Source organism: Elgaria multicarinata, chromosome 13 (assembly GCF_023053635.1).
Source record: "Elgaria multicarinata webbii isolate HBS135686 ecotype San Diego chromosome 13, rElgMul1.1.pri, whole genome shotgun sequence".
NCBI classification, from domain to species: Eukaryota; Metazoa; Chordata; class Lepidosauria; order Squamata; family Anguidae; genus Elgaria; species Elgaria multicarinata.
The window spans coordinates 29496181-29521704 of record NC_086183.1 but is presented as its reverse complement, the minus strand read 5'-3'; the positions used below and the strand labels follow the sequence as shown (position 1 = coordinate 29521704).

General features: G+C 47.4%; 1 protein-coding gene across 1 annotated transcript; it reads left to right on the top strand.

Annotated features, from left to right (window-relative positions):
• The first annotated feature begins 4144 nt into the window (after window positions 1-4144).
• Window positions 4145-24259, top strand: RELB (RELB proto-oncogene, NF-kB subunit). Its single transcript, XM_063139729.1, has 12 exons — window positions 4145-4457; window positions 8279-8335; window positions 9180-9188; window positions 10437-10975; window positions 13224-13381; window positions 15230-15321; window positions 17261-17392; window positions 17835-17939; window positions 18045-18260; window positions 21170-21238; window positions 21363-21443; window positions 21886-24259. Exons 1-12 carry the CDS (start codon window positions 4379-4381, stop codon window positions 22242-22244), a joined length of 1896 nt encoding a protein of 631 aa, XP_062995799.1. The 5' UTR covers window positions 4145-4378; the 3' UTR covers window positions 22245-24259.
• The last annotated feature ends 1265 nt before the right edge of the window (window positions 24260-25524 follow it).

Below are 25524 nucleotides of genomic sequence, written 5' to 3'. Positions count from 1 at the left end.
CTAATTAACTGGGGTGGGGGTGGGGTGTTAATAGGTTGTTGTTTATTCGGTCAGTCGCTTCCGACTCTTCGTGACTTCATGGACCAGCCCACGCCAGAGCTTTCTGTTGGTCGTTGCCACCCTTAGCTCCCCCAAGGTCAAGTCTGTCACCTCCAGAATATCATCCCTCCATCTTGCCCTCGGTCCGCCCCTCTTCCTTTTGCCTTCCACTTTCCCTAGCATCAGCCTCTTCTCCAGGGTGTCCTGTCTTCTCATTATGTGGCCAAAGTACTTCAGTTTTGCCTTTAATACCATTCCCTCAAGTGAGCAGTCTGGCTTGATTTCCTGGAGTATGGACTGGTTGGATCTTCTTGCAGTCCAAGGCACTCTCAGAATTTTCCTCCAACACCACAGTTCAAAAGCATCTATCTTCCTTTGCTCAGCTTTCCTTATGGTCCAGCTCTCGCAGCCATAGGTTACTACGGGGAATACCATTGCTTTAACTATGCGGACCTTTGTTGTCAGTGTGGTGTCTCTGCTCTTAACTATTTTCTCTGGATTTGTCATTGCTCTCCTCCCAAGAAGTAAACGTCTTCTGATTTCCTGGCTGCCGTCAGCGTCTGCAGTAATCTTTGCACCCAGAAATACAAAGTCTGTCACTGCCTGCACGTTTTCTCCCTCTATTTGCCAGTTATCAATCAAGCTGGTTGCCATAATCTTGGTTTTTTTGAGGTTTAACTGCAACCCAGCTTTTGCACTTTCTTCTTTCACCTTCGTCATAAGGCTCCTCAGCTCCTCCTCGCTTTCAGCCATCAAAGTGGTGTCATCTGCATATCTGAGATTGTTAATGTTTCTTCCTGCGATTTTAACTCCAGCCTTGGATTCCTCAAGCCCAGCACGTCGCATGATGTGTTCTTCTTTCACCTTAGGAACATTGAAATCAACCGTTGATTAGCGTGTCATCCGAACCCGGCTGCTCTCTCTTTGGTCTACAGGGCTTGTGTGGATTGAAATAACTTTTTGTGTGCTGCGGGACCGGGGTGGGGAAGGAAGATCAGGAGCTTCCGGTGCCAAAAGTCTAAGCAGGAGAAAACAGGGGGGAGAGAAATGGAAGTTCCGGTCATGACAGTTTCCCCTTTGTCTCTCTCCCCTCATCCCGCTCTCTCCCACCTACCCAACCCACAAGTGCCCTGCTTTCCTTTCCTAGAATTGGACATCTTTGTTGACCCTCCATCCCTTTCCAAGAAATGAGTCAGGGAATGCGGAAGCCCAAACTTGAACCTGCTGATGAGGGGGAGGAAGAGGAGGAAAAAGCAGCAGCAGGAGGTGGCGGAGGTAAAACAACCCAGAAAGGAATCTTCCAATATGAATCCTGCCTTCAGCGTGGGCAGAGGCGAGCTGAACCCCGTCCCTACAAAACTAGATGGCATTATGGAGCTTCTTTTTGTACACAGGAGGATTAAGTGTGTGTGTGTGTGTGTGTGTGTGCGTGTGCGTGTGCGTGCGTGCTAAAAAAGGCTATCTTCTCCACTCTCCCAATGCATGATTTTAGGCACCCCACAGATATTCTAGCCGATTGTGAATCGCCTCCAACTTGGGTTGCCAGATTTATGTATTATTCTTTTTTTACTAGATCCTGTGTGTGAGACCAAATCTGCAGATATTAGCACGGGATGCTCTTCAGAGTATCCCTCCCCAGCCTGGTGCCCTCCAGATGTTTTGGACTTCAACTCCCATCAGCCCCAGTCAGTGTGGCCACAATGATCAGGAATTCTGGGAGTTGTAGTCAAACACATCTGGAGAGCACCAGGACACCTGCATCTCATTCATCCCGAAAAGCTTTGACTGTGTGGATCATAACAAACTGTGGCAAGTTCTTGGTGGTATGGGGATACCAAGTCATCTTGTCCGCCTCCTGAGGAGTCTGTATAATGAACAAGTAGCAACGGGAAGACCAGACCACGGAACAACGGACTGGTTTAAGATTGGGAAAGGAGTATGGCAGGGTTGTATACTCTCACCTTACCTATTCAACTTGTATGCAGAACACATCATGCGATGTGCTGGGCTTGACGAATCCAAGGCTGGAGTTAAAAGTGCAGGAAGAAACATTAACAATATCAGATATGCAGATGACACCACTTTGATGGCTGAAAGCGAGGAGGAGCTGAGGAGCCTTATGACAAAGGTGAAAGAAGAAAGTGCAAAAGCCGGGTTGCAGTTAAACCTCAAAAAAACCAAGATTATGGCAACTAGTTTGATTGATAACTGGCAAATAGAGGGAGAAAACGTGGAGGCAGTGACAGACTTTGTATTTCTGGGTGCAAAGATTACTGCAGACGCTGACTGCAGCCAGGAAATCAGAAGACGTTTACTTCTTGGGAGGAGAGCAATGACAAATCTCGATAAAATAGTTAAGAGCAGAGACACCACACTGACAACAAAGGTCCGCATAGTTAAAGCAATGGTATTCCCCGTAGTAACCTATGGCTGCGAGAGCTGGACCATAAGGAAAGCTGAGCGAAGGAAGATAGATGCTTTTGAACTGGGGTGTTGGAGGAAAATTCTGAGAGTGCCTTGGACCGCAAGAAGATCAAACCAGTCCATACTCCAGGAAATCAAGCCAGACTGCTCACTTGAGGGAATGGTATTAAAGGCAAAACTGAAGTACTTTGGCCACACAATGAGAAGACAGGATACCCTGGAGAAGAGGCTGATGCTAGGGAAAGTGGAAGGCAAAAGGAAGAGGGGCCGACCAAGGGCAAGATGGATGGATGATATTCTGGAGGTGACAGACTTGACCTTGGGGGAGCTAAGGGTGGCGACGGCCGACAGAAAGCTCTGGTGTGGGCTGGTCCATGATGTCACGAAGAGTCGGAAACGACTGAACGAATAAACAACAAAAAAAGGTGTTCTGCTGGTCACCAAGCTGCTGCTCAAGGCGCAGGAGCAAACCACACTGATTTTCTGGACAGTTGGCAACCCTACCAGCTTTCTCCATGTCCCTTTAATCCACCCCTCTTTCAAAATAAGTTCCATTTTAAGTATTATGAAATGGCCTTTAACAGCCTTAAGAACGAGGTGGGGTGGGGATGGTGGGAGTTGTAGTCCAACGTCTCTGGAGGGTGCCAGGTTGGGGAAGACTACATCGGACAGTAACTCTTCATGTATACCATTAACTTGTGGAATCCACTGCTGTATGTGTCAATGGGCCCCAACAGTTGTCAGTGCACTCCAATACCACTGTAAAGCAGTCCTGTGGCTCTTGCCTTTTATATACCACTTTCATAGTGGAATATCCTGCTTGGTGTAGATCAGCCTTCCTCAACCTGGGGCGCTCCAGATGTGTTGGACTACAACTCCCAGAATGCCCCAGCCAGCTGGCTGGGGCATTCTGGGAGTTGTAGTCCAACACATCTGGAGCGCCCCAGGTTGAGGAAGGCTGGACTAGATGGACCCCTTGACAGGACAAGAGGTAGGGTGACCATATGAAAAAGAGGACAGGGCTCCTGTATCTTTAACAGTAATGTAGAAAAGGGAATTTCAGCAGGTGTCAATTAAAGAGGGTGAAATTCCCTCTTCATCACAACAGTTAAAGCTGCAGAAGCCCTGCCCTCTTTTGTATCTCGCCACTCTCGTATAGCTAGTGTAGCTTTAACTGTTGTGACGAAGAGGGAATTTCACCCTCTTCAATTGACACCTGCTGAAATTCCCTTTTCCACTTTACTGTTAAAGATACAGGAGCCCTGTCCTCCTTTTCATAGGGTCACCCTACAAGAGAGGCATCTAGCTAGCTGGCTACGTCCGGAAACAGAACGACGGGCTACCACTTGCAGCCCTTCCCCGGCCCGGCGCCCTCCAGATGGGTGGGACTGCAACTCCCATGGGAGTTGCAATCCCACCCATCTGGAGGGCGCCGGGCTGGAGAAGGCGGGACCACGGGCAGGTCTGATCCTGCCAAGTCTCAATTTCGTTTGCGGGGGTGGGGAGCCAGAAATAAAAAAATAGATACCCCCCCATCCTCCCATCAGTCTGGCCCCTGCCTTCCTAAGCAACACACAACAAGGTGTTTGTTTGTCCCCTCTGATCCTCCCCCCCCCTTTCCTCCCCCCCTTCTCCCTCTTTCCCCCCTCCTTTTCCTATTGTTTGTTTGTTTAGCCCGAGGCCCCGCCCCTTTACCGCCAGCTAGGGGGCTTTCCCGTTCCACGGAGCATGACTTCATCAGGGCTCTCCGCCAATCAGGAAGCAGCAGCCGGCAGGGCAGGGGAATTCCAAGCGCCCTGGGCCTCCATCAAAGCCAAAGCACCAAAAAAAAGAGAGAGGAAGAGCGGGGAAAAAAGAAAGAAAAGAAGTTCGGGCTTTTGGGTCGCCCAAGGGGAATGTGGGCCAAGGCCGGGTCATGAGTTGCCTTAGACAGCACCGGCAACCGCCCCGGCCGCCGCCGCTGCAGGAGAAAGAGATGCTGGTTCCGCCGCTAGGTATGGGACCGCTGGAGGCAGTTGACTGGGCGAGAGACCGGCCGGCCCTGGGCTTGGAGGGATGCTGCTTTTCCCGGCAAGGCGATGGGGCGGCTCGGTTGGAGGGCTGAGCCGGTGCAAGTCGAGGCTTGGGGCGCTGGGGCTGGGGGGAGTCCGTGGAGGAGCTGCAGCTGGATTTGGGGGTACACCTAGCCGCCACCTAGCCTCCACCTCCTTGCGCTTTCTGCACACAACAGCCTGGTGGCCTCCTGATCATGGCCATGCTGTGGCCAGCTTGACACTGGCTGATTTGGGCAGCTCCAGCTGCTGTGAAAGGGACAGGAGGAGTGGGGGGGGGGAAGGTTGATGGGTTTTTGGGGGTCCCCCGCCGCTGCTGCCACCGCCACCCCTGTTATTCGGGCACCCTTGGGACATTAGTTGTATTAAATGGCAGCTCCGCCTCCCACCCCCACCCCCCAACCCCCGCAAGAGATGAGCAAGAAAGTTTCTTGAACAGATTGGGGCGGGGAGTATGTGCCTTTGGGTGTCTTTAAATGCCGGCAAAGAAGATTTTTATTGGCATTCTCTCATGGCTTCGAAGTGGTTGTTCTGCAAAGACCATTTGGCATTAGGGTGTGATTTTGGCATGGATGGTTAGTGGTATGGTGATGGTTCTGTTGTTGTTTTTTAGTTTTGGGGTGTGTGTCTTTTTTAGCACTTTTCTGATAATTCAGGTGTGTTTGGGGGTGCTCTTGGATCCAGAACTGTCACTTGAGGCACAGGTGAACATAGTGGCAAAGAGCACCTTTTATCAGCTCAGGCTGATATACCAGCTGCGCCCTTATCTGGACAGAGATAGCTTAGCTACAGTTATCCATGCTCTGATAACTTCTCGTTTGGATTACTGGCATGCGTTATACGTGGGGCTGCCTTTGAAAACGGTCCGGAAACTTCAACTGGTGCAAAACAGGGCAGCAAGGTTATTAACAGGGACTGGCCGGCGAGATCACATTACGTCAGTCCTTTTACAACTTCATTGGCTGCCAGTCCAGGTCCGGGCCCAATTCAAAGCGCTGGTATTAACATTTAAAGCCCTAAACGGTTTGGGGCCAGGTTATCTGAAGGAACGCCTCCTCCCATATGTACCTACCCGGACCTTAAGATCATCTACAGGGGCCCTTCTCTGTGAGCCCCTGCCAAAGGAAGTGAGGCAGGTGGCTACTAGGAGGAGGGCTTTCTCCGCTGTGGCACCCCGGTTGTGGAACGAGCTCCCCAGAGAGGTCCGCTTGGCGCCTACACTGTACTGCTTTTGTCGCCAGCTGAAGACCTTTTTATTCACTCAGTATTTTAACACTTAATTTTAACTTAAATTTAAATTTTACTGTTTTAACTCTGTATTTTAATCTTATATCAACTTTGCTGTGTGGTTTTATCCTGGTTGCGCTTTTTATACTGTATTTCGTAATTGTGTTTTAAACTGTTGGGTGTTTTACTGTGGTTTTAATTTTTGTGAACCGCCCAGAGAGCTTCGGCTATTGGGCGGTATAAAAATGTAATAAATAAATAAAATAAATAAATAAATTCAATTAAATAAGTCCGGTTACCTGTGCTGAGCAAGGATTGTCTCCGGGTAACCAGGCAGGGAGTTGTTACAAAAGTTGGTTCGTCAGGTTACGAAATGACCTAGTTTAGGTATGGCTGGGCTGGTAATTTTTTGGGTGGGCGAGTGCTTTTGTGGACGTATTTGTATAGCTAGTAACTGTTACAGGATGTTACCCGAAGTAGTTTGAAGTGCAGAATACATCTGATACGTTTCTTGCCCCTGGAGTTTGGGGACACAGTGGTGATGGGGTGTTTCTCCGGCTCCGTCGTTTGCATCCAGGGCGCGATAAAAAGTGCAGCGGGAAGATGGAACCCTGGCTAAGAACATAAGAAGAGCCATGCAGGGTCAGGCCAAGGGTCCATCTAGTCCAGCATTCTGTTCACCTGGTGGCCAACCAAGTTGCAATATGAGTGCAATAGCATGTACAGAGGTATATTGCCGCTGATACCGGAGGTAATATACAACCATCAAGATGAGTAGTAGCCACTGATTAACTTCGCCATGAATTTGCCTCCATGAATGGTTCCATAGAAGTGACAGGTGGATCTTTGACCTTAGAAGGTGGAGCGTGCAGAAGGAAGGCATAGATATGCCTGAGGAGTCTTTAATGAAATCCTTAAGCTCCGTCTCCTACCACCTTTTTGCCCCCCCCCCCTGTGACTTTACTCATCTGCGGATTTAGGGAATGCAAGATGGAGTTGGCAGCTGCCCAGAAAACAAGGATGGGGTTGGATCTGGACTTCATGACCAACCGAACGTCCCATTGATTTCAGTGTTCTACTTTTAAGTAGGCCTATGTCTGGATTCAACACGACAGATTGGCCTGGCTTTGTGTTTTAAACAACTGCTCAAACTGTAGAAATGAGCAGGGGATGCATTTCAGTGTATGGAGGTAATAATAATAATAAATTTATTTCTTACCCGCCTCTCCATCCTGATCGAGGCGGGGAACAATAGTAAGTATAAAATACATTAAATATTGATTAAAAACATAGTATACATTGTTAAAACTTACTAAAAACATACTAAAAACATGTTCAGGTAGGCATGATCAGCTGCTGATGTTGGTAGCTTATGCTGCTGTTAAAGATGCAGGAGCAAGTTTTATTAAAAAATTAAGTCAGTGGTCCTAGTATGAGGGAAATGGCGGGGGGCAATGTTTTTATTTCCACCAGGCCAGCAAAATGTATGGGATCTTAAGAGTAAAGGAATGGGAGTGTAGGAGACCTCAACTTTGGCCAGGTTTTCTGTTAGGTGCAGGAGAGAATAAAGTCATGATCCTTCAGCCATCAGTAAATAGGCAGTTTGATGCAGTTTTTACTCTAGAAATGCTATTTTTGGGGAGAGAGGGACGGCGTTTAACAGTAGATGCAACAACAGGGAAGACATTCCCTGCTGGATTTCTGGTTGCCCTGCAGCTCTTTAAGGCACAGGAACTCTGAATAAAAAAGAAATTGGCAACCCCGGTTCACTCCGTTACCACATAGAATCATAGAATAGCAGAGTTGGAAGGGGCCTACAAGGCCATCGAGTCCAACTCCCTGCTCAATGCAGGAATCCACCCTAAAGCATCCCCGACAGATGCTTGTCCAGCTGCCTCTTGAAGGCCTCTAGTGTGGGAGAGCCCACAACCTCCCTAGGTAACTGATTCCATTGTTGCACTGCTCTAACAGTCAGGAAGTTTTTCCTGATGTCCAGCTGGAATCTGGCTTCCTTTAACTTGAGTCCATTATTCCGTGTCCTGCACTCTGGGAGGATTGAGAAGAGATCCTGGCCCTCCTCTGTGTGACAACCTTTCAAGTATTTGAAGAGTGCTATCATGTCTCCCCTCCATCTTCTCTTCTCCAGGCTAAACCTGCCCAGTTCTTTCAGTCTCTCTTCATAGGGCTTTGTTTCCAGACCCCTGATCATCCTGGTTGCCCTCCTCTGAACACGCTCCAGCTTGTCTGCATCCTTCCTGAATTGTGGAGCCCAGAACTGGACGCAATACTCTAGATGAGGCCTAACCAGGGCCGAATAGAGAGGAACCAGTACCTCACGTGATTTGGAAGCTATACTTCTATTAATGCAGCCCAAAATAGCATTTGCCTTTCTTGCAGCCACGCTACATGTTGATTCTGTACACTGCTAGAATGCCTGAATAGAGCCATGGGCTGAATTGCTATGGGCAATCCAGTTTAGAAGGGTGAGTTGAATAACATTTTCAGCTGCTCAGTATCTTGTATTTGTCTCTTCCCAGGAGCTGCTCTTACAGCTTCTAGCTTGTCCGTGATGCAACCAACTGCAGAGACCTCCGGTAAGGCCCACTAGTGTTCCGTTCACGGGTGTCCCTCCAAACTCCTCTGTTACCAGTCTGGAGTTCAATGCTTCTTTGGTTGTCAGTGAAAGAGAAAATAAAAGTGAAGGGCAAGGAAGAAAACCCCTGGGTTCTCACCAAGGTGCTGCCTACTGTAAATAGAAAGGCGTCTTCTTTTCTAGGAAGCAGCTGGTTACAGTAACCAGTTCCAGGATCAAGGCAGAGCCCAGACGGTGAGGGCTTCCAAAGAATGATGGGATGGGGAAGCAGTGGAGAACTCCAGGCGTTATTACCGACTAAGAAAAGAAACTGCTTTGCCTTTAATGACAGCCTGAGGCTCTGATGATTTCTTTAGGCGCTTTTCACAGCATGGATATAAAAATTAATACCTGCTGTCTGCGGACCTAGCTACTACTGGAGGTGCAGGAGCAGGGGCTAGTATGGAAAGAAAGTTGGCAAATTTAACTCTGAGGGAGCCCCTTTGTGACTTGGTTTGTTTGTTTAACGTGATATAGAAAAACGTGTAATTTATTCCTGGGGATAAAAGTTGTGTGAACAGTACAGTTATGTTTGCCATCTTTTCTTCTCCTTTTTTCTTCTTCTGGACACATGAAAATTCAGCAGGTTGTTTTTCTGACATGGGGATAAGGGGTGAGAAAAAACATTAAAGGGAGGTGCCAGGGTGGGGGCAGAGGCACAGAAATCCAGAGCCAGTAAATACAAGTCAGTGATAAAGCCTTCTTTCTGAACATCCCATTTAACAGAAGTGCTGTTTGTCCTGATTTGTATAGATTAGTGATGCACTAATTTTAAAATGTAAACTTTTCTTTCTTTCCCTTTGCAGAGGAATTAGGTAAGCACTCTGGGGCTTTAGTATGGGGGGAATGCCACAAACCTCAGGTAAGGAGAAATTCTTTGCATATAAGAGAATCACATGTACAAATGGTTTGGTTCATGTGTGAGGGTCCAATCATGTCTGTTGAGGCTGTGCCTCAGTGGTTCGAGTGACAAAGATACATGTCTAAAGTCACTCACATGCAGGTGTGGAGGAAAGGGAATTGGAGAAGTCCTGCCCATACAAATCCACTTTAGAAAGGACTTCAATACTGATCTAGTTTACTGCAATGAGTAAAGGTGAAGCTTAAATATCCTTTGCTCCAAAGGAAGGGCTTATATCTTCCCTAATGGAGCAGTAGACCACAGAGAGAGGGCTTTCTCAGTGGTGGCCCCCCGATTATGGAATGAACTTCCTACTGAGGCCCTCCTGGTGCCAACATTGTCATCTTTTCGATGCCAGATGAAGACTACCCTCTACTCCCAGGCATTTAATAGTATGCAATAAAGCTCGCCTGGCACCAACGCTGCTATCTTTCCGGCGCCAGGTTAAGACTTTCCTCTTTATCCAGGCATATGGCAGCACATCTTAATCACCCACATGGTTAGTTTTTTTTAACAGTTTTTAATGCATTATGTGTATATGTTCTGTGTTTTAGAATTTTAAATTTTGTATACTCGTTTTTATCTTAATTTTAGAATTTCTGTAAACCGCCCAGAGAGCCCTGGCTATGGGGGCGGTATATAAGTGTAATAAATAAATAAATAAATCTATGTCTGCTTTACCTGTTTTAGAACATGTCTATTAGGGAAAACATTGTATTTAAATTGGTTTTAGCTGTTTACGTTGTTTCAATTTTTCTATGTAAATTTTTTTAGACTATTTTTTATTATATTGTCTTTTGTCTTTTTATGAATGTTTATAAACTGCTCAGTGAGCTTAGGCTATGGGGCAGTATAGAAATAAATAAAATGTTATGTTTTTATTATTCTATTTGTTTGGATATTTTAAAACTGCCTTTCCTTGAAAGATACCTGCAGAATGATCTTGGACAGCCTTCTTTTTTCTCCACTTCCAGCTTCTACCCTTGCTGTTCCTTTGAAACTCAGAACTAGTGCCTAAGTTTTGCTTTTGTTTTCCTCCTCCCTCGCAGTCCTTTTTCCTTTTGTGTCGTGTACAGAAACAACCGCCTGTAAATAAGTAAGTAAATGAAGTGAATCCCAATGCCTTGAGCTGAATCTCTCTTTCTCTCGAATCACCTTCCAGAAATCATCGATGAGCTCATCAAAGAAGATGGCTTTGAGGTGAGCCCGGCATCCCTTCCAGCCAAGTTCTCTCTCAACGGTCCGGCCAGGTTGATCCCCAGGTGCTCCAACGTAACATCGCCTTCAGGGATGCAGAGACGAGTTGAGCCTGCGGGAATGAGCCTGTTGCAGCTTGGCTTGGAGCCATATCGGCCCTCCCGCCTCCCCGCCCCGCAAGATCCTTCGGCGTCTCAGCTTTCGCAGAACCTCAATAGCTTGACACTGCGGCCCCAGCTGGTTCCGAGGGGGACGTCTCTCCCTTTGCTGCCCAATGGCGGCCTGCGCTTCGAGGCCCCCTGGGACCCTCCCGTCCCTTCGATGCGCCCCACGATGCTCCGGGAGCCGCTGGAGGACATCATCCAAGAGCCGCCCAAACTCGTCATCATGGAGCAGCCCAAGCAGAGAGGGATGCGTTTCCGTTACCAGTGCGAAGGCAGGTCAGCCGGAAGCATCTTGGGGGAATGCAGCACCGACACCAACAAGACCCTGCCAAGCATTGAGGTAAGTGGGATGAGCGGGGCCAGGGGTGAATCTCCGCCCACAGCCAGGAAGGAGGGGCCTAGAGTGGTCGAAGGTCATCATAAACGTTGGCAAGGATATTGTCCGTTTTTATGCTTTTTACGGTTTTAAATTTTGTATATTTGTTTTTAATGTTCACTGTTTTAATCTTTGTAAACCGCCCAGAGAGCTCCGGCTATAGGGCAGTATATAAATGTAATAAATAAAGGAAAGCTAGGATTTAGCAGTAACCCCCTCCCCCTCCAAAACTCCTGCAATGTTTCATATATAACAGGCTCAACTCTTTGGTGTTGACTGTCTGTTTATTTCTTTCATTTCATTTATTATATTTCTTTACCACCTCATAGCTAAAGCTCTCTTTGGGTGATTCAATTTTTTTTAGTTTACTTCCCCTCTCCAGCCATTGGCTGGCTTGCTGTTACATCATGGAATGTTAATGATAATTCTAAGTGATCAGTGAGAACCATCAACAGAAGGATGTTCATACGTGCTGCAGCAGCATTTGTGAGGAAAGTGAAAGGTCAGTTTAAGAACATAAGAACACACCCCAGCAGGGGCCCACTGACGGGTCCCCTGGAGTTTCTCCTCCACTTCACCGTTGCAACCTGCTTGTTTATCTGACTCTCTGGCCCAGACAACAAGGATGGTGAGGAGGAGGAGGAAGAGGAGGAGCAGCAGCAGATGCCACGACCTCCTTGCACACTGGCTCTCTGCCTGTCAAGCAAGCAAGCAGTAGCCATGATGAGAATGACGATGGCTAGTCCTGATGGCTCCGTGCTACCTGTAGTATCAGAGGCAATTTATTTTTATTTATTATTTGTTAATTACATTTCTATACCGCCCAATAGACGGCGCTCTCTGGGCAGTTCACAAAAATATGCCTGTGTGCACTAGTTGCTGGGGAACATGGGCAGGAGGGTGCCGCTGCACTTGTGTCCTGCTTGTGTGTTTCCTGTGGACAGCTGGTTGGCTACTGGGTGAACTAGATGGACGCTTGGTCTGATCTAGACTAGACTTGATGGACCCTTGGTCTGATTCAGCAGGGCTCTTCTTGCGTTCTTAGAGATGGACTTAGAGAGGGACTCTTGGTCTGATCTAGACTAGATGGACCCTTGGTCTGATTCAGCAGGGCTCTTCTTGCGTTCTTAGAGATGGACCTTTGGTCTGATCCAGCAGGGCTCTTCTTGCCTTCTTAGAGATGGACTTAGAGATGGACCCTTGGTCTGATCTAGACTAGACTAGATGGACCCTTGGTCTGATCCAGCAGGGCTCTTCTTGCATTCTTAGAGATGGACTTAGAGATGGACCCTTGGTCTGATCTAGACTAGACTAGATGGACTCTTGGTCTGATTCCGCAGGGCTCTTCTTGCGTTCTTAGAGATGGACTTAGAGATGGACCCTTGGTCTGATCTAGACTAGATGGACCCTTGGTCTGATTCAGCAGGGCTCTTCTTGTGTTCTTAGAGATGGACTTAGAGATGGACCTTTGGTCTGATCCAGCAGAGCTCTTCTTGCATTCTTAGAGATGGACTTAGAGATGGACCCTTGGTCTGATCTAGACTAGACTAGATGGACCCTTGGTCTGATTCAGCAGGGCTCTTCTTGTGTTCTTAGAGAAGCAGGAGCAATAGCAGCTGGTGACAATGGTGATGGGATGGTCCACTCACCGAGATTGGTGGCTACCACTTGTAGATGAAGGGAATTGGCACCAGTAGGAAGGTAGAAGAAAGAGAGACGAGCTCTGGTGCCCTGTGTAGATAAACAATGAACTTTTTATTTTTGTAGTGATGTGAAAATGCTCGACGTTTCGGATTCAGAGGAATCCTTCCTCAGGAGCTGTAATAAGAAAAAAGAAGAAAGGACAAGCTGCAAAACTGCAAACACAGTTCGCTTCCTCTGAATCCGAAACGTCGAGCATTTTCACATCATTACAAAAATAAAAAGTTCATTGTTTATCTACACACGGCACCAGAGCACGTCTCTCTTTCTTCCACCTGGCTACCACTTGCCCAGGGGAACTCAAAACCTATGAGCTGGCAATGCCCAGAACAGAAGCTTGTACCTTAAAGAAGGAAAAGGAATGAGCGTGTTCCAATTGCACAGAACACTCAAAGGCGCCTGCCTTTAGGACGGTCTGTTGGGCCAACTCAACTCAGGCCTCTGAGGGCACTCCGGCGACGAGGACCGCAAGAGCCAGGAGGAAAGCTTCTCGCTGTCTGTCTTCCTCCAGCTGCAGAACTTTGCGGGGATCGCGGAAGTGAAGGTGACGGCCTGCTTGGTGTGGAAAGACTGGCCGCATCGCATCCACCCCCACAGCTTGGTGGGGAAAGATTGCAGCAATGGCCTCTGTGAAGTGACGCTGAAGCCCCGCGTCAACCCCAAGCACAGGTAAGGTTCGGCATCTCTTGACCCTTGGCAGAGAAGGCGCAAGTTCCGGTGGAGGCTGGTGGCTCCGATGTCCGTGGGGCGGTGAATCCGCTCCGGGTTTGGTTCTGACTGAAACCCGGAGCGGATTCACCGCCCCACGGACATCGGAGCCTCCAGCCTTGCCTAACATCCGAGAAGGGGATCTAATGGCCAAATCAAACGCCAGCTCTCTATTCCACGTTTGGGTCCAGTGGGGGATAGTGGTGAAGAGGTAGCATCATTTGAAAGACCGTATTCTCCCTTATGAGCCTGCCCGTGCTTTGAGATCTTCTGGAGAAGGCCTTCTTTCAGTCCCACCTTCACAGGCACGCTTGGTGGGAACATGGGACAGGGCCTTCTCGGTGGCTGCTCCAGTGCTCTGGAACTCTCTTCCCAGGGAAGCTAGGCTGGCTCCCTCCTTGATGGGTTTTCAGAAGCAGGCAAAAACTTGTTTGTTCCAGCAGGCCTTTGGAGAATAATCTGGTCCTCCATCTATGTTAATGACAAAATTATAATTTTGTCGTGTATTTTAGATGTTTATGTTTTTATTATTATTATTATTTATTTATTTATTGGTACATTTCTTTTCCTAAGTTTTACAATGTATGTTTTAAACTTTGTAAGGCCGCCTTGAGGCTCAGTATTGGGCAAAAGGCGGGATACAAATAAATATTATTATTATTATTATTATTATTATTCTAGTATTCCTATTAATTACGTATTACATTTCTATACCACCCAATAGCTGAAGCTCTCTGGGAGGTTCACAAAAATTAAAACCACGAAGAGCATAAAAACAAACAAACAACAATCTAAAAACACAAATGCAAAATACAATATAAAAAGCCCAACCAGGATAAGACCACACAGCAAAAAATGATATAGGTTAAAATACGGAATTAAAACAGCAAAGTTTAAATTTAAGTTAAGCTAGGTGTTAAAATACTGGGAGAATAAAAAGGTCTTCAGCTGGCGACGGAAGAGGTACAGTGTAGGCGCCAGGCGGACGTCTTTTGGGGAGCTCGTTCCGCAGCCGGGGTGCCACAGCAGAGAAAGCCTACAAAAGGGCTGTTGTTCAGGGGTAGAACCTGTGCTTTGGATACAAACGGTGCAGATCCGATTCCTCCCTTCCCCAGAGAGTGCCGGGAAAGACCCGGGTCTGAACTTCTGACGAGCTAGATAAGTGGTTCCCAAATTTTTTCAGGTAACTGCCTCCTTGGTTCCACAAACTCATGCCCAGTGCCCCCTGCGTGCAGCCCCTTTAAATGGGAAGCACCCACCGCAGGCTTGCCGAGGGAGGGAGGGAGGAAAAAAAAGAAGAAGCAAACGCCTCTGTTTTGCAGCCGGCGTGGCGGGGCACACCAAGCAGGGTATGTCTCTTCATTAGCGTTTTGGTGCTTTTGAAACATTTCAATTCACCGTTAAAAGGACTCTTCTTAAACGGTATTAATACATGTGTGGATTCTTCCCCTATATGGCTTGGGACCAAACTACCTTCTCCCAAAAAAAATGTCCCTGGGTTTTAAGACCTTCTGGAGAGACGCCTCTCAGAAAAGACCACCTCAAGCGCCCCCCTGCCGCCTCTTTGCGCCCCCCTGCCGCTCCCTTGCCTCTTAACGCCTCCCTGTGCAATCCCACTACCCCCAAGGGGGCAGTACCGCCCACTTTGGGAACCACTTTGGAAACACTGAGCTAGATGAACGAATGCCCTGGACTTTGTATAAAGCAGCTTCCCGTGTCCCCATGGGGGCCAAAATTGCCTCTCTTTGCAACGACTTTCCACCCCTCTTTTTCCTCCTGACCCCAAACTTCCCTTCGATTGCTTGGCAGCTTCAACAACCTTGGGATCCAGTGCGTGAAGAAGAAGGACATAGAAGAATCCATAGACAAAAAGCTACAACTTGGAATTGATCCTTTCAAAGGTGAGGGGGTGAGGGGACTCTTAAGAGCCACTGGGCCCGTTCAGAAGACACGTTAAACCATGGCTTTAACCACAGTGAATAAGGCTTTTTGCTTTATTCACTGTGGTTAAAGCCATGGTTTAACGTGTCTTCTGAACACAGCCGGGCTTTCTGGCTTAACCACTGTGGTTAAAGCCATGGTTTAACGTGTCATCTGAACGGGGGCACTGTCAGCCTTAAGATGCTGGATTGTGGGTAGGGGATGGGAGCGGATTCCATTACTAGGCACTAATTCTTCAAGGACTAGAACCAGGATTGAGGAACCAGCGACCGTTGTAATGTGGGCAGCCTTTAAAACAGTAGTGTTGAACCTCTTTAAGCCTCGGGGGCTGTATTCCAGTGGTGGGTGGAGCTAAAGGAGAAAGGGGCGGGACTGAAAATATCAGCATATCGTAGCTTAAAGCTCATACTGCCAATAACTAAACTGTATTAGAAGCATTTCCATAGTTTAGAATGGGAGAAACACCTGGGCAAAAAACGGTAAACCTCCAAAACGTCCAAGCAAAAGGGCCAGGGAAGGGGGGGTGTCTATCTGAGTACCCCCCCCACACACCCTGGAGGCCTGGATTTGGCACATGGGCCTGAGGTCCAACCAATGGAGTTTGTTGGCTCCAATGTCAGTGGCGCAGTGAATCCGCTCAAAGTTTCAATCAGAACTCTAAAGGAGAAGAACTACAGAGTTCTGTTGGAAACCCAGAGCAGATTCACCCCCCCACACACACACTTAACATCAGAGCCACCAGCCTCCACTGGGTCCAGGACCTCTGCTTTAAGGCCTAGTATTTCCCAAACTTGGCCTTTCTCTGCCATTTTGAAGAACATCCCAGGCCTTGACTGGCCGGAAGTTGTATATAAACTCTTCCACATCTGACTACAAGATACCTGTGTGTATGTGTGGACTATGAAAAGTCTGGCCTCTTTTTCACGGCATTCTATAGTTGGTGTTATGATAATTAAAAGACCAGCAGTTTTTAAAAGTAGGCATAGTGTTGTTAGGCCCTCTGAAAAGTTGTTGGGGATGGACTCAGAGGAGGAGGAAGCAGAACCTTTACAGGCAGAGGCCAGCGTCACGGCTGCTGAACTGGAGCCAGCTGGGAGTGGGGCCAACTCAGAGAATGAAGTGGAAGCAGAGCCAAGTACCAGCGTGCCGGTGATTAAACCAGCAGGGAGCTTGGCCAATTCAGAAGACACAGAGGGAGAAGCAACGAACTTACCTGCACAGTTGTTTAGACAGCATAGGGCGGAAAAGGAAGCCCGGCGCAGGTCTCTGCGTATTTATAGTAGACGCCAACTCAATAGGGAACACCTGTAGCTGCCAGGGAGGGGTATTTAGAGAGCTGGGAAGCAACAGGGACTTTGCCAGAGATTAACTGAGCATCCTGGCGAAAGCTCTTGATTCCTGCTTCGGATCGTGGTGACCTTGTATTCTGGTTGAACTTTGGACTGGCTTGGAATTCGTGACCTGCTCCTATCCCTGGACTTCTGGACTGTTTCTTGGACTCTCTCTACCTCTCGTAAGCCCTTGACTTTTGGAACGGAACTGGACTCTGCCTTATGTTTAAAACGTCTTGTACTCTGACATTAAAGAGTTAACTGTGTTATTTCATGGTGCTATATAAATAAATAAATAAATAAATAAATAATAATAATAATAATAATAATAATAATAAACTCCACCGTTTGCTTGCTGAGTTTGTGGCTGAATTCTTGGGGTTTGTCTGGGCATGCTGCCCACGTCTGTATCTCCGTCTAATTAGCTGGTCTACTGGCAGCTTTCCCGGACAAGTGTGGGAGTGGAGGCCTAGTTGTCTTCCGCGGTCCAAAGGACACCATATTTGCACAGCAAGATTGGTTTGTCCATATTCATTCTCTCTCTCTCTCTCTCTCTCTCTCTGTACAGCTGGATCATTAAAAAATCACCAGGAGGTCGATATGAATGTGGTCCGGATTTGCTTTCAGGCCTCCTACCAGGATAGCATGGGAAAGACACGACACCTCAACCCCGTCTTATCAGAACCCATCTTTGATAAGAGTAAGTAATGGGGAGTTTTGGAAGGGAGGGGAATGGGCAATGAATTATTTCTGACAGGGGCCACAAAGGGAAATAAGGAAGAGACTGAGGGCAAATAAAACCAACAACTCTGAAGAGGGCAGAAGGTGATTCTGTCTTTTCTTCCTTAAAGGGTTTTCTTCCACAGTAAGAAAAAAGACGGAAGAAGCAGGGGGAAAACATGGGAGGGCCGCGAATAGAAAAATATCTTCTGGACTCCCTGTAGTATTCTGTGAATGTGGCAGAGGGATTGCACAATAAAAGCCTCGCCTGGAAGCACCCAGAAAATGTGGTCTGGACAGGCCCGAAGTGGCCAGTTGGAATTACTCAGTGGCCAGGGAGGATAGGGCTAAAAAGAAGACGTATGTGTGGTTAGGTAACACAAAGAGGGCCAAATTCTTTTTTTTTTTTTTGGTGTGCACAGAATCCACAAACACGTCGGAGCTGAAAATCTACCGGATGAATAAGGAGTACGGGAGTTGCGTAGGCGGAGAGGAACTCTATTTGCTTTGTGATAAAGTCCAGAAAGGTAAGTGAAGGAGAACGCCAGGGTGTTTTTTAAGGGCCCCAAATCGGGTCTGCTTGAGCCCGTCTGATTGGCCTCCTGTTATGGCCAAAACTGTCGCCCTTGCAGAAGACATCTCCATCATCTTCCGGAAGGACATGTGGGAGGGCAAAGCCGACTTCTCACAAGCCGACGTTCACCGGCAGATCGCCATTGTCTTCAAGACGCCGCCCTACCAGCACCTGGACATCGCGGAGCCGGTGGAGGTGGAAGTGTACTTGCGACGTCTGACGGACAGCGTCTCCAGCGAGGCCTTCAACTTCACCTACCTGCCTAGGGACAACGGTATGGAAGGAATGTAGGAAGCTGGCTCATACCAGCTCCGACCGTTTGACCCTCTAGCTCAGAGGTGGACAGTGGAAGCTCCTATGTCATTGGGGGCAGAGAATCCGCTCCAGGTTTCAGTCAGAACCCTAAAGGAGCTATCCAAGGTGTGAAGCTCCTTTAGAGTTCTGACCGAAACCGGGAGCGGATTCATTGCCCCACTGACAACTGAGTCACCAGCCTCTGCTGGGGGGCGCACAACTTTTTTGGCCCCAGGGCACACATGCCTTTTTGGCACACGCATGCAAACAGACTCAGAAGTAACCCGCAGTGCAGCTGGTTTCAGGCATATAAAGCGTAGCTCAATTCGACATGAAGCAGGTCACCGAAGACAGTGCAGGGGTGGGAGATGGGGAACCAGACTGTTAAAACTGAATTTCCACATCTCTTCCTTGCATGATTGGCTTAAATACCCTGCACTTTAAATACCTGCAAGTAATTGCATTTCAAGATGTGTTTAAGATAGGAATAAATATCTGGGTCCAGCCAGTGCCGGCTCCTGGTTTCGGAGTCTCCCTTCTTTCGATGGGAGGCAAATGAAGAGGCTTGGTGCTATATAAATAAATAATAATAATAATAATAAAATAATAATAATCCACAAAGCTTTTTATTAAGCAACAAAGTCTCTTCTACCTGAAGAGAGTCTAATCTCCTGGACACTTCCCCCTAGGCAAAACTATGCAAACTAAGCGAGACAATTGTCCGCTCAAGAAGAATAGGAAGCCACTTCCCAAACGCCCATAACTTCAGAGAGCCTGGTGTGGAGGCAGGTTCTGGTGCAATCTTAGTCTGACCGTCTTTCTCACGCCTTCCTTCTGCCCCGTGCGTTTGAGCTTCCGGCAGACCGTAGCATCAGCTAGCTTGTCAGGACGCTCTTCTCTGGAAGAAGGGTCACTTCCCACTGAGTGTGTAGGATTTGGCCTTGAGGAGATAAGCTCTGGAGAGGGCTGACTCCCAGCTGGGGAATCGCCCGTGAGAGCTTCCTCCCCCACTGGTACAGGCTGGCTGGTGTCTGGCGCCGCCGCCTCTATTTCCGAATCTGATTCTGATTGATTACCTGAAACATCTTCTCCCAAAACAGGGGCAGTAGGGTTAGACATGACACCAAGCAGGTTGCCATAGCAAAGAGGAGGAGCAAGTCCTGAGGGCTGTTGTCGGTGGGCCCCTATTGGGGTGTGGGCCCTCGGCATGTGACCGACCATACCTACCCTTGAGTCTGGCCCCGGGCCTTGCTCATAGGCCGAGAATCAAATTATAGGTGCTGGTTTTAACCTATAAAGCCTTACACAGCTTGGGACCACAATACCTGATGGAATGCCTCTCCCGACATGAACCTACCCGTACACTACGCTCAACATCCAAGGTCCTCCTACGGGTGCCTACCCCGAGGGAAGCTCGGAGGATGGCAACAAGGGAGAGGGCCTTTACAGTGGTGGCTCCCCAATTATGGAATGATCTCCCCGACGAGGCTTGCCTGGCGCCAACATTGTTATCTTTTCAGCGCCAGGTCAAAACTTTTCTCTTTTCCCAGGCATTTAACAGCATATGCTGAGTTTTTTAACTGACCCTGGAATAGTTGTTTTAAATGGATATTGTCTGTTTGTGTTTGTATTTTATGCTTTTTATGGTTTTAAATTTTGTATGTTTGTTTTTAATGTTCACTGTTTTTAACTTTTGTAAACCGCCCAGAGAGCTTTGGCTATGGGGTGGTAAATAATAATAATAATAATAATAATATAAATAATATAAATATTATTATTATTAATAATAATAATAATATAATGGGGAGTGAGTTAAAAGACAATAGAAAACCACTATTGAGATCTAGTCCACTCATTCAAAATCTCTGAAACAAAGAAATAACGTTCATTTCCTGGGCCTCAATGACTTGGCCTCAATAGGGTGGGCTGTTGCATTTCTATCCCGTGGTGGTGGTGTTGAGGGAGGTTTTTGAGGACTGACAACTCTGAAATAAGGTGACCGTGACGATCCTTTTGAGAGAGCCCAGACTCTGTCTCCATATTGCAGAATAAGCCCCCATGACAGTGCATATTTTATTTTATTTAGTTAATTTCTATACTAACCCAATAGCTGAAGTTCTCTGGGGTTTTTACAGCAATTCAGAAGATATAGAATACAGCATTAAAATACAGCACAAAAATGTAAATATCCAAAATTTAGAGCAATTTAGACAGCTAAAAACAGTTTTCATAAAATACTAGACCTGTTTAGATGACCGGCAGAAATGCCCCATTCTATGCTGTCAAATGCCTGGGAGTAGAGGGCAGTTGTAACTTGGCACCGAAAGGATACCAATGTAGGCACCAGGTGGGCCTCTGTGGGGAGCAAATTCCACAGGGCGGGGGGCACCACCGAGAAGTCCCTCTCCCTTGCTGCCACTGTCCAAGACTCCCTTGAAGGCGGAATTTGGAGGGGGGTAGGCAGATGTTGCTCGTAGTGTCTGGGTATTTTCATGTCAGGAGGCCCGTTCCATCAGGTATTGCAATCCTAAGCCCTGTGAAGCTTTATAAGTTAAAATCAGCACCTTGAATTGGGAAACATACAGGCAGCCAATGCAAGCAGGCCAGAATTGGCCTTATGTGCTCAGAGCTTCTGGTCCCAGTTATTAGTCTGGCTGCTGCATTTTGCACAAGCTGCATCTTCAGAACTGGGGGAAATATGGTGGTCTCTAGTTCATTGCCTGTGACCCAGGGCATGATCTGCAAAGGGAAAGATTGCTGAGGCTTAACAGGGCTGGGGATGACGACTGCCTGAATGGGAGGCAGCTGTGAACTCCTGGGAGGAAGAGTAGAAGGATATCAATGTGATAAAGAAAGTAAGAATAATAGTGTGGCTCCTTCTTCCTACAGACACGTACAGGGTCAACAAAAAGAGGAAACAAGGCATGCCAGATGTCCTGGAGGAGCTCTCCGGCCCAGGTTTGTATGCTTGAGGGCAAAAATCCAGCCACTTGGTTTGTGCCAATGGGAACGGATCATAAATCTGGTTTATATAGTCTGCATGGCGTGGCCAGATGTGACAAAGTTCCCTTTGCTTCCTCAGACCCTCATGGGATCGAAGCCAAGAGGAAGAAGAAGAAGCCAGGGTACATGGACCATTTCAACTTTTCAACTCCGTCAGCAGGTCGGCCGATAAAAGTCTATTTTATTAGGGGAGTGCCTTCCACCCACCCACCCCCCATGGGAGCAAACAGGGGACAGGGCCTGTGACACTACCCTCACCCCTCGAAACGCACTAAAAGTTTCCCACAATGTCCCTGGGGCCTAGTCTGCTGGCAGAGCCACCGTGGTAGTGAGCCACTGTCGAAGTGTAGGCCCGGAATGTTCCTCATGGCTGTTTCTAGTTTGGGGAGAAATCACAAGAGTGCCCAAGGTTTGAGCGCCTCTTTTCTCTCCTTCCCCGTTTTGGAAGGGTGGCAGCTGTAGCATCGTTCTAAAAGAAGCTGGTTTCACAACCGAGCCAAGGGGGAACCAAGGAGGGGCTGCTAAGCGAGGAAACCTCTTTTGCGTTTTGTGACTATTCTCAGTATCCCTGAATAGTGGTGATTTCTTTGCTCTGGTTGCAGCTGGCTCCTTGCCTTGTCCCGAAGACAGGACTTTCCTGACCAGCTTGGAGCGCATCACGGTGCCGGACCTGTTTGAGGACTACAACCTGGTTCAAGACTTCTCTCCTTACAGCGGCCCCAGCTTGAGCGATGTTTTGCTGCCGTCTGCCATGGACTTCCCAGATGCTGCAGATCAGGAGTTCCTGCTTGATGCATATGCCGTCCACCCTGCCCCTTTTACGCTCCTCGGGGATTGTGAGCAGGAGGGCACCGCCAGCTTGATTAGGAGCAGCATGTTTCCTAGTCAGTACAAAGAGGCCGAAGCACGACTGGAAATGGAGACCAAGCTCAAGTCGGCTGATGCCGCTGCAACCTTGTGAAGCAATGTGGCGTCCCCACGGGCTCTGAAGGGAGAGGCCTAGCGCATGATTTGAAGCCTACCAGCAGCCGGGAGCTCCTTGTTAAAGAAAACAAGGCTATGTTCCCTTGTGGCAACTGAAGGGGGAAAAGAATGACTTTGGTATTTGTGAGGGATCCTTGTGGGACTTCCCTCTGGGAGACAGACAAGACATGAATCAACCAGAAGGAAAAATTGCACTAGTAGTTGGACGGTGGGTGGGGCAGCGCCCTCAGGACTGGCCCAGGACGGCTGCGTTTCTTTCCTAGTTTCTCTTCCTCAGTTTTCTCCATGTGCAAAATCTGGTCCGAGACACCGGCTTGTTTGTTATCAAGGGTCTGTGTGTGTAGCCAAAAACATACCAGTGAATGTACTCTATTAGCATAATTGACAAAACTAAGGCCTTTCCCCCGCTACGGGATGATTTATGCAGATCAGCTTTTGAATATTTCCTGCTTTACCCTGGATTATCTTCACAAAGTCTACACAAGTGGCAAGAGCTAGTGGGATGGCCCTGTGTTTGCAGAGTGGCTCAGGTGCCGGTCCACCCCCTATGAACACATAAACATGAATTCCTTAATACTTTATCTTTCAATGAATTTATGAAGGCAAGAAGTATAGGATTCACAGAATGGTAGAGTTGGAAGGGGCCTTATAATGAGTCAAGCCATTGGTTTACCCCGGTACTCTCTGATAGTGGCTCTCCAGGATCAGGACATGCCAAGGAATGAATCTGGGAGCTTTTGTGTGCAAGGAATGCATTTCTGCCCCAGCAAAGTGTTATGAGCCCTCTAATAATTCCGTCAGGAAGCAGGTCTGAAAGCTTGCGCCCTTTTTGAACAACTTGGGCATGTGCGCACGAGAACATCCTATGCAGCTGGTTCAGCTGTCTTATGCAACCAGGAAAAAAACAGACAGCATTACAACCCAGGGTATTGTGGGTGGGGGCTATGTTTCTCCTCCTCCTGCATAATGTCCATAATTTGTGCTAACCCACCTCTCGTCATTGTACACCTGACTTGTATGTAGGGATGGGGGGAAATCTGTCAAGCACAATATCACTCAGGTTCTCATTTGCCACAGCTAAGTTCACCCTGCTCTGAGACCACCTCGAATTTCAATTTTTTTGTAATTCACATGAAAATTGCTATGAATTTTCGTGTACATTTTTAAAATGTATGCCTTTCCCCAAATGTACACATTTTGTGTGTACTTTTGCAAATCCACTGCAATTCCCCTTATTGAATCTAACGTTCTTCTGCACGTTTTTGCAAATGTATGTGTTTTTGCTTGTATTTTTTGAAATGCTCACATTTTTGTATATCGCATACTTTGGAAATGTATGGATTTTGACGGAAAACTGCATCCTGGTTTGCATTTAGGTATGGGAAGTGGGAATTTGGCATTGAAATGAGAATGGAAGGAATTTCTCACCCATCCCAATTAGATGTGAAGCCTTAGGGTCTCTTTTGATTTTCACAAGGATGCTGAATTCTGTGCTCAATATGAAACCTCATCTTGGTGCAGAATTACTGAATGCCCACAGCCCTTGCCACGACTCTGGTGTTTCCGGTGTGAGACTTGGCCGTATATATCCACAGGAGGTTATAGTGTGCCTTTTCTAATGAAGTAGCTTTCCTGGAATTATAGGTGCTCAAGCAGCTGACAGCCACAAGCAATGTGACTGGCAGCCAGACCGGCATATCGCCATATCCACACCATTCACACATGATGTGTGTGTGGTTCTTTGTCCACCATATTTGAACTTGAAAAGATGGGTACGGGCGCGGGCAGCTGGGAGAAGAGCATCTGGGGTAGTGAAGAGATAAAATTTGTGTGTGTTGTGTTATGTTGTGCGTCTGTGTGTGTAGGGATGAGGGGAGGAGGAGAATTGAGCTCCCCTCTCCTAACCTGTCCCTCTCATGCTCAAATAAGACTCCTGTTTTACACATGAACAAGACAGATGAGTAAATTAATAAACCAACATGGCTGCCTTGCTGTATCTTAGTTTTACTTTGGGTACCCTAACAAGAAAAAAGAAGCAAACTTCAGAATGGTCCTGAAGTAAGATTTCTTTACATCTGACCCAGGAGACTGACACAGTTTTGAGGCAAAGTGGGAAGTAGAGTTCAGATGTCTGCTTTTGTTAGGAATGCCCTTTTTATCAACTCATTTCTTGGGAAAGAGGACAGATCTACAAGAAGCACTTGAGAATGAAATGGTTTCTAGGCCTTATTTTGAGGCCTGCCTTGTCTTGTCCTTTTCCAAATTTGGGGTGTATTACCATCCCCTCTGTACTGGGAAATATTTTTTTGAGATCCTCCTGATTGTTTCTTGCTGTTTCTGGGGGCAAAAAGCACCCATTGATCCACAATGTTAAGTTTTAAAGCCTGCAGTGCTGGCCTGCAAGGATTTTAATGTGTTGCACTATTATTTTAATAAGGAAAAGCACTTAATTTCTTCTCACTGTCACATATCACCCTATGGGAGATGACTCGGTGCTTAAGAAAGCATTTCAAGGCTGGGACGGAAAGGACACTCTCAAAGGCTTCTGGCTACAGCAGAAGCAGCAGGACACGTTTTCTTGTGTCTTGGAGCGGGACAAATGTTGGATGTATATCAGACGTGTTCTTTGAACAATGCACCTCCCTCCTCTCCACCCCCACACTGTACTTTCTCTGGGCTTGTCACCCATGACTATGCATTATTACTGGCTTAATTTTAGCCCCGTAACCTGTGTTCTGTGCTGAGGCCCAGCCCTGGAAAGATGTGAAGTATTAATAAAGCAAGTGGTGCCTCTGAGCGTGTACGGTGTTCATTTCCTTCACCAGTGCCTAACCATAACTGGGTCCCACACATAATGGCGTTGGGGTCCCAGGTGAAAGGGGCTTCGGAGCCAAGCGGAGCGTTATTTCAGCATGCCAAAAGGATTAGTGGCTTAACCTTGGCTAGTCTGGGGTGGTTGTGTTGAAGAATGACCAAAGATGGGTTTCTCCCGCCTTTCTCCCACCCTTTCCAACACATGCTTGTAAGTGTGGCTGCTCCAAGGCTCTGGAACTCCTTTCCCAGGGAGGCCAGGCTGGCTCCCTCTGTGCTACACTTTCGGAGGCAGGCAAAAACTTATTTGTTCAGCAGGCTTTTAGAGCTACTCTGGACCTGTGTTAATGTATTGGACTCCCTCCTCCTTTTTGATCTGTTACTGTTTTATTTATTTTAATATGTTTTTAATTTTACTGTAGGTTTAATTTTATTTTAACTTTTGT